The following is an 8,830-nucleotide window of genomic DNA, read 5'->3' as shown; positions in this document are numbered from 1 at the left end:
CCGCCGCCTCCTCCTCCTCCTCGGCACGCCGGTCTTCCTGGCAGGCCCGCCGGGCTGCCGTGCGGGCCAGGCCGTGCAGGCCCGGCTTCCCTTCTCCTTCGGCGGACGGCGGCTGCCGTGGGGGAGGCGACGCGGCCTAGGAGGGAGCGGGGGGCGGGCGACCTTCCTGCCCGCAGCTTGTTCAACAGCCCTGGGTGCCCCCCTCTGCTGCTCCGCGGGATGGAGCGGTCGCTTTTTGCCTCAGCTTCTTGCCGACTCCTCTCTGCTGTCCTGTCCCTTGCAGGTTCTCACAATGGCTGAGGATTTGAGAGCGGCGGTTGCCAGCCCGGCGAAGAGACTGAACAGCAGCAGTGAGGTGGTTGAAAGGCTAGAAGAAAACGGACATCAAAATAAAAGGTTGAAGAGAGATGCGGATGAGGAAGACACGGAGGATCAGAGTAAAAAGTCACCCAAAAGGAAGATTGTGTTGTTGATGGCATATTCAGGGAAAGGCTACCATGGGATGCAAGTACGTGGTTTGGCAAAACAACGTGGCCAGCTTTTTTTTCTGAAGTCTGTTAGGTTTATAACTGTAGTCATCATGACTGAGTAGGGAAGCAGTTGCAGCTTGAAAAGCCAGGGCAGGAACAGTGCATGCCTGGATTCACACGGCTCGGTAGTAACTTGAATAAAAAAAAGTCAGTGGTACATCTCTGCTACTTGGTGATTCTAGTGAGTCTGCCTTTAGTATAGAGCTTCAGCAGAAGATCTTTCAAAAACTGCTGCAGAGAAGGCTCTTGAGGAGACTAAAAGCACGGGCTCTGCAGTTCTGTCAAAACCTGAAGCGCTGTGTAGTGATCCCCTTTTCACCAGTGCTCCAGCTTGTGGTTGAAGCTTTACTTTTCAAAGCAGTTGGGCTAAGTTTCTTTTAGGTTAGACCTCAAGTTGTCTCACCATACACGCAGATTCCGGAGAACTGGGCTGAGTATTTGAATGAAACAAATTTGCATCTATGTTGCTGTCTCTTGTACTTTTAAAAAGATTACCTGGTACCTGAAGACGTTTTAAATCCTCCTTTTTCTGATGCACTCTAATGGGGTGGCTTGTAGCAGTTTAGAAACAGGAAAACTGTTGCAAGACTTCTATGTTTGTATGTGGAAGAAAAGGGATGTTGCTTTGTTACAGCACCAGCATTTGAGCATAGCCCCAGCACCAGACCTGCCAGTGCAGGGACGGTCTTGCTGCACACAGTATTGGCAGCAAGGGGATGATCTTGCTCCATCTGCTGCTCCTCTCGGCGTACTGCAAGCCTCATACACACTCTTGAGGCGTACTTTAAAAGCTCCACGGGATAATTGATAAGATTGCATACAGACAGGGAAGGGAGTCTTTCATGCTTATGCAGCAAAGTAGATTTGTTCAGCAACAGTAAACCTTATGCTTGTGGGCACATCCGTATAAGTGCCTATCAACTTTACTGCTCTTGTAATTGAATGGTACGTGTCAAGGGTGTGTGCTTTGCAGCCTTACACACAAGGCTGTGCGTTTCTGTTAAGCTCATCTGTGAGTTGAGTGCAGAAGTCACTGGAGAAAACCATAGTCTGCGTTACACAATAGCTCAGGTGAACTGAGCAAAAGAACCCCAGCTAATTTTTAGAAACAGAATTTGCAGAGGCTAGGTTTTGAGCAGCAGCTGTGAACTTGCAGGCACTGAAACAGTGTTTCATTGGTGTTGTTTCATGCAGTTGAAGGAATCCTCAAAAAACTCCATTGCGGAAGTATTGCACAGTGAAATTAGAAATGATCCTTTACTTGCAATAACAGTCAAAAGTAAATCAGAATGTAGACATTTCATTAACACACTCTGGTAGAGTATAGTTAGTCTTGTTAGAGAATGGCAGTGCTTTTAGGGCTGTGAAGGGAAGACTTTTAAAGAATTTCACAGCAATGTTTGATTAACAAAATTTTTCAGTTGTCATCTTCAGTTATCCAATTATTACTCTTTGTTCTTATTTTTACTATATATCCTCTTTTAGAGAAACGTGGGATCTTCGCAGTTCAAGACAATTGAAGATGACTTAGTATCTGCCCTCGTTCAATCAGGCTGTATCCCAGAAAACCATGGGGAAGATATGAAGAAAATGTCTTTTCAACGGTGTGCTCGAACAGATAAGGTAGGTTGGTTAGGGCCTGTGCTCTCATAAACTCTGGTGCACCCCTGCCAGTGCTACGGGGATTGACTGGTAAAGCGTTCTCTAGAGTGAGATCCAATAGCAAATACTATTCACAGTTAATGCTGCTTGAAACTTCTCCTTTCATCCACTACTAAACTTAAGAGCAAGCAAATATTTAGAAAGCGCAGGATATTGATTAGATGGTATTTGTAAAGCTGGTGCTTCATACCTAAGCTTTGTGTTTCTGTCACATTCATCTGCTTCAGCCTCCCAACTTCCTGCTGCTGCTTCTCATTGTTGTTGCTGCCTGGTTGATGCGGTGCTTGAGAGTTTAGCTGCATCTCAGTTGTTTTTAAGCCTGCCACAGTGGGATTCTGAGTCTGAACTGGAGTTCGTGGCTGATCTTATGTATAAGTAATTTCTTTTCAGTTGGTGCTGTACTTAATAGCAGTCAAATAGAGTGCGATGGCATGGAAGGGAGTGCAGTGTTCTGCTGTCTAAGACTGCTATGGTGCTGTATGGCTATACAGCACCAGCAGGTCTTCCAGGAGTACTCCGACTTGGATTTCTGCCTGTGGCCTTGCCTTTGCCTCGCTTCAGCCTGAAATAACCAGTGAGAAAAAGGAATAAACTTGTTCTTCAGCTGTTTCAATTCTGCAAGTGCTATCCCAGACCTTCCAAGGTACATAATTATGTGTTTGTGTGTTTTATGGTTTTTATAGGGTGTGTCTGCAGCTGGACAGATTGTGTCGCTAAAGGTCAGGCTAATAGATGACATCTTAGAAAAGATCAATAACCATCTTCCTTCTCACATCAGAATTCTGGGTAAGGATACTGGAATGGGCAGAGAAAATGTTTTCAAAGAGCAGCTTTTTCCTGCAGAAGGTCTCTCCCTTACCATTATAATTTTACTCATAAGCAGTTTAGTTTTAACATAAATCTGTATGTTTCCCTTAGTTTGAAATTAGGGTCCTATAAAATAAGTTATCTTTTGATTGTATTTTACTTGAAAAATATTCTTATTGGTAGGGGTGAGATCACAATCAGGTTTTAACCTACCGATTCAAAAACCTAATGTCACTTTTAAAACAAGGTCTGAAGAGAGTCACTGGAGGATTCAACTCCAAGAACAAATGTGATGCCAGAACCTACTCTTACATGCTGCCAACATTTGCCTTTGCCCATAAAGACCACGATGTGCAAGAAGAGGTTTATCGACTGGACAAAGAGACCCTTGCAAAAGTCAATAAACTGCTTGCATGCTATAAAGGAACACACAACTTCCACAACTTCACATCTCAGAAGGGACCCAGGGACCCCAGTGCCAAGCGGTACATAATGGAGATGTACTGTGGAGAGCCGTTTGTGAGGGAAAACATGGAATTTGCAGTGATCAGAGTGAAAGGTCAGAGTTTCATGATGCACCAAATAAGGAAGATGATTGGGCTGGTGATAGCTATTGTGAAAGGTTATGCTGCTGAGTCTATCATAGAGCGCAGCTGGGGAGAGGAGAAAGTAGATGTCCCCAAAGCCCCAGGACTTGGGTTGGTCTTGGAAAGAGTACACTTTGAAAAATACAACAGACGTTTTGGAAATGATGGGCTGCATGAGCCACTGGAGTGGACAGAGGAGGAGGAGAAGATTGCTGTTTTCAAAGAGCAGTATATCTATCCTACCATTATCAACACAGAAAGGGAGGAGAAATCCATGGCAAACTGGCTAAACACCCTCTCCATTCATGACTTCAACTCTTCTGCTGTTGGGATGCAAGCTAACAACAAAAATTCAAAGGTAATGATTGAAGCTATTATTTTATCAAATGGAAGCTGTCAAGTTGAAGTGGCCCTTCCCTTAGTAACGTTTTTGTTTTCTGTGAATGTGCCGTGGAAGATGACAGTCATCTGGAGTATGAAATGTGTGTTATCTTTTCTGTCTTTGTGCACTTGATGATAGTGGAATGAACTGTACAGAGTGTTATTTTTGCAGGGTTTTGCATGGGGCAGATGAGGGAGGGAGGGAGGAAGGAATGCTTTAAAGCACAGGCCAATCTGCAGAATCATAAACTGGCAACAGAAATTGTGGACATGTTACCAGCCTTTGCTATTGTGAAGCTGTTTGAGAGACTAGTTTTCAGGTTGACAATTTATCTTTAAATACCTGCTGGCTTTTTGTATTCTATGATTTTGGGCTAATTCTCATTTTGTGTAATGCCCTGTTCGCTAGATAAGGTTTGGAATCGGGGGTGGGGGGGGTGGGGGGGGTGTGGAATTTAGGACCAGCTTTTTAAAGTAAATCTGCCATGAGCTCAAAATGGGTCATCAGAACAACTACTGAGTGAAACAGGATATGGCGGAATCTGATTTCTGACAGTAGGAATGCTGTTGGCTGTAAGTTGCAGTAAAACAAAGGTGTAGAATACGTTTTTAATAAAAAGAAAATTTCAATTTAAGTTAAATTTTTTTTCTGGTTGAGATGTAGAATAGCCTCACAAGAAAAGAGCTGAAAGATGTTTGGGGCATGCTAGAAGGAGGTTGGAAACCACACGAGGAAGCTTGAGTCAAACTCACAAAGTATTTCTTTAAACTGACAACCACTGAAGTGACTTAAAATACAGCAGTGTTTGATTGGACAAGTCCCTGATCAATCCGATCTAACTTTGAAGCAAGCTCTGCTTGAGTGGGGCATTGGACTTGGTGACCTGAAGAACCTTACAGTTCTACATGTAATTCAAATTTTCTTGGTCAGAGGGCTGGCAGATCCTCGAAGGATGAGTGATGGGCAGGGCTAAAACTTCTGTGTAGTGCAACTCAGAAGAAAATAATGACCTTTTTTCACTTAATGGAGTCCTTAACATTAGCTTTATGTTGTGCAGGTAATCATCCTGCTCTGAAGAACGTTAGGTTTAATCCTGTCTCTGCCATTTTTTTTTGAGTATGAGAAAGAGTTTCAACATATAAAATAAAATTTACAGCCATGTTGAATAGTACAAGCAAAATACCAGAAATTTCTCAGGGTTATTTTTGTACTTGTGGTAATTGTTTTTCTGAAGTATACTGCTGTATGAGGACATCTGTGACAGGACGTTATGACAAATGCCACATGAGTTTGGTTAAAGGGGACCCAAAGAGACCATATGGTGCAGAGTCCTTATCCGGCTCAGGGGTCTTGATGATAATGTTGACAGGACTTACTGCTGACAGGTTCAAAATCACTGATGTATTGCTAGTAGGAGGCAGGTCTGCTTGCTTTGGATGAACTTGACCAAATACAGTTTTGGCATCATAGTTAGAACAAGCTGTCTGGAGAAGGATAAATAAAGGATGGTATGACAGACTCCTTTGAGATTTTGCAGGCTGTTGGCACTTCAATAAGCTGTGCTTGCTGTTACAAAGGCAACTGTCTAAATCTCTCAGAATTTTTTTTTTGTAGTAGGATATTAAATTGTCAATGTTAAATTCATGGGATTTGGAGGTTTACATGTTTTCAGCAAGTGGTGGTGAGGAAAAAAAGGAGTAACTACAGGCATATTGTCATGTTAGCCTTTCTTTATAAAATCCTTTGTTGCCAATCATATCAGTCAAAATACTTGCTTCAAAAAACCTCCCTAATTTATTGCAGCATATTGACTTACTCCTGAAGGAGTGGCTCCCAGTTAAGAACTCAGACTTCGGTTTCCTTTCTAAGTTGCTAACATTTGTATTTCCCTAATACTGCTTTGTACAACTGACTTAATTTTTAAACAAGTATCGGTGAGCCCTTGCATATGTCTAATACAGTTTTGATATAAATTCTCTGCAGCAGACAAATAAAATTCTCAAATCTGGCTTTAGACGATGTAGCAAACAGCTTTGGAAGGACTTGCATGAAAAAAGCACTTGTTAACTTGTCTCACCTGCATTTATTTTAAACATCAGCATTTCATGCTATTATCCCACTTTTAAGTTTCCTATATACTGCCAGATGTAATCGTGCAGTTCTAAATATAAATGAGAAGAAATTTCTTCTGCTGGTGAGTAGTCCAATGTACAATTTTTTTGTTCCAAGAAGCATCATTTACCATCACATAAGTTTGTTACAATAGATGGGTCTAAGACATGAAGTTGGGATCTAGCCCCATTTTCTTATACTTTTGGAGATGTTTAAAGTCAATGTCTCTGATTTAGGTCAGTCTCTAGATGTAAATGAAATACAAACTATTTTCCATTTTACTTTACAGAACAGCAGCGATCTTGAAGGCAGTGATGGTTGTGATGATGATTCCGACTGAGCCAGTAAGTGGCTGGACCTGGGACCCTTACTGCTTGCAGTTCCCTTTGTCTACAAAAAAGTGGCCTTTCTAAATCCAAGAATCCCGTAAAGCAGGGGACTGTGTGCTTGCAGAACAAGAACTGGATGCCCAGGAGAAACTGCATGGGGAAAACAATGCAGTAGAAAAAGTAAAAGCTTTTTATACCACTGACTGATTGACCTGACTGGTATACTTGAAAATGGTGTAACGAGAAAGCTTTCTAAAAGAATCTTGTAATGTGAGATATCTTAATTGCTATTTGAATAATGTTTTTATTATATGTTTACCTGGAAAATAGTATTTTAAGTATGTATAATCTCTAAAAAAGATAGGGCAAAACATTTTAATACACTCTTTTTTGATTATTATTATGAAGTTATGACTCCATGAACTTTTGATTTTATTTTTTTTAATTATTACTTTCTTCACCTTTACTTAACCTGATCTCTAAACACTATTACCCTTTTATTTTCCATGTTGTCTGTGACTTCCCTGGGGAATAACATGAATGGGTTAGGAACTCATTATCATGCTGACGCTGTGAATTCTTTTGGCATTGAAACACATTTTCTGTGTTTTCTAAAGCTTTGCAAGTCTAAAAGAAATTATTCCTTACTCAGTGAGAGGTCTTAATTTTGGAACGTGGACTGAACCATATATTTCAAGGTGAGACCTTTTCTTTGGGACATGTCATCCTCCCAGTATTGCCTGCATGCTTGGGCGGACTCAAGAATATACATCTGCAGCTACCTGTGTAATTGGGCCTTTACTGCCTGAGGTGTTGTTTCACACACCTGTAGTTGAGATGTGAGGAGAAGATGTAAATTAATTGTTAGGACTGCAGTTCAACGTGTGCAGCCATGAACGTTCTAGCACTGCCTGTGGTGGATCACTAAATGTGTTGCTACTGGTTTAGTATTTCTGGTTTTAGTGGAAACTATCTATCCATCTGCTATATTTGGGATTGAATCACTTAGCATGCTTGAAAGGAATGGTGCTGCCCTCCTCTGGGCTTTAATCAAGTCAGAATAGAGGAATGTGTGCAATGACGTGGGAAGCACGTGTCTGATGACTGTCTCCCTTTGGTAATCGACTTTAGTTTTCTGTGTTTTGGGGTTCTTGCTCTCCTTTCCCCAACTGTGGTTTGACTTCTGGTTCTTGTTTCCAACCCTCTGTGGAGGTGGTGGAAGAAAAACCAAGTAAAGGCAGCAGCTCTCCTGCCCTCCCTGCCTGTAGAACACTTTCGGAAGGGGTGGAACAAGACTCTCCAAGCATTCTGGTATTCATACAAGTGCTTGATCCGGTTCCGTAGCTGGGGTCCGTGTGGAGACTTTGTAATGTGGTAGTTACTGAAAATGAGCAGTCAACTGTTTGCTCCTTCATTCAGTGGTTTCTGGCCAAAGGGTCTAATGTTATGGCTCCTTCTGAAATGTTTTTTTCTTGTTTTTTTTTTCCAGAGCACAGCTCTCCTTAAAAAAAGGATTTGCTTGTTTATTTTATCTGGGTTTTAATTACAGCTTTTTATTTTATTGTGAAGGCCTCGCTCTATTTTATGAGAGCAAGTGTGTAAAAGTGTTCTGGTGAGGGACTCTAGGTAGATTTTAATTTATATCCCTTACTTATGCATACTACTGACCTAATCTGCATTAGTCTTCTATCCAAAGCTCTATCCTTCTATCCCTTTCAATCTGAAAAAAAACCCTTTATTTACTTAAAATAAAGGCCCCCAAACTGACATGTGTCTCAGTTGAAATCAACGAGAACTTCTACTTATGGCCTTTGGAGAAAACAAAATCATAATAAAAGAAGGGATCTTTCTTACCTCTTGGTATGTGCGCTGTTTTATTTCAAGGGGCTTATTAATTTGGTATTTCAGCTCCGGTTTCGTTGCAGGAGCCGGATAAAAAAAAATGAAAGATACGGAGGTGGCCTGAATTCTAAAGCAGGCTCTGGAAGGGCGCAGCACTAAGCGGTGTTACGGGGGAGAAAATAAAAGGTGAGCGCTCTGCAGGACGCAGAAGGCCGCAGCGGTGGGCAGAGGCCCGCGGGGACAGGCGCAGGCTGCAGCAGGGCTACGACGGGCCCCTTTGACTCCAGAGCCCGGGCAGGCTCTGGGACGCGGCTTGCGAGCCGCCTGAGGGGACAGGCTCCCTTTCAGGGGAGATGGAGATTCTTTGCGGCTGCCCGAATTTGACCTAACGCCGCCATTCAGGAGGAGGCCTTCCCCCCCCCGCCTCCACCACCCGGGCTTCGCGCATGCGCCGAGCTCGGCGGCTCACGCCCTCTCTGCGGGTGTGGGGGGGGTTATTCCCCCCCCAAGGTGAGAGGGGAATGGTATCGCTTAGCGCCCGGCGGGGCGGGGCGAAGGGCGGCTGCCGCCGTGGCCGCG

The 8,830-nt window shown here is 43.0% G+C and overlaps 1 protein-coding gene across 1 annotated transcript; it reads left to right on the top strand.

Moving 5' to 3' along the window:
• Positions 1–37: 37 nt before the first annotated feature.
• On the top strand, positions 38–7,466 carry PUS1 (pseudouridylate synthase 1). Its single transcript, XM_010581723.1, has 5 exons — positions 38–508; positions 2,016–2,153; positions 2,876–2,978; positions 3,247–3,944; positions 6,370–7,466. Exons 1-5 carry the CDS (start codon positions 293–295, stop codon positions 6,418–6,420), a joined length of 1,206 nt encoding a protein of 401 aa, XP_010580025.1. The 5' UTR covers positions 38–292; the 3' UTR covers positions 6,421–7,466.
• The last annotated feature ends 1,364 nt before the right edge of the window (positions 7,467–8,830 follow it).

This window comes from Haliaeetus leucocephalus, unplaced genomic scaffold (genome assembly GCF_000737465.1).
Source record: "Haliaeetus leucocephalus isolate CR32 unplaced genomic scaffold, Haliaeetus_leucocephalus-4.0 Scaffold802, whole genome shotgun sequence".
NCBI classification, from domain to species: Eukaryota; Metazoa; Chordata; class Aves; order Accipitriformes; family Accipitridae; genus Haliaeetus; species Haliaeetus leucocephalus.
Note: the sequence above shows the minus strand (reverse complement) of the source record. Positions and strands in the feature narration are given on the sequence as shown.

What these genes read in the sequence shown, in the direction of transcription:
- PUS1 (XM_010581723.1), top strand. Translation starts at nt 293, where the DNA reads ATGGCTGAGGATTTGAGAGCGGCGGTTGCCAGCCCGGCGAAGAGACTG. An exon ending in AAGGCTACCATGGGATGCAA is followed by an intron (nt 509 to 2,015) that starts GTACGTGGTTTG and finishes ATCCTCTTTTAG; the next exon opens with AGAAACGTGGGATCTTCGCA. An exon ending in CTAACAACAAAAATTCAAAG is followed by an intron (nt 3,945 to 6,369) that starts GTAATGATTGAA and finishes TTTACTTTACAG; the next exon opens with AACAGCAGCGATCTTGAAGG.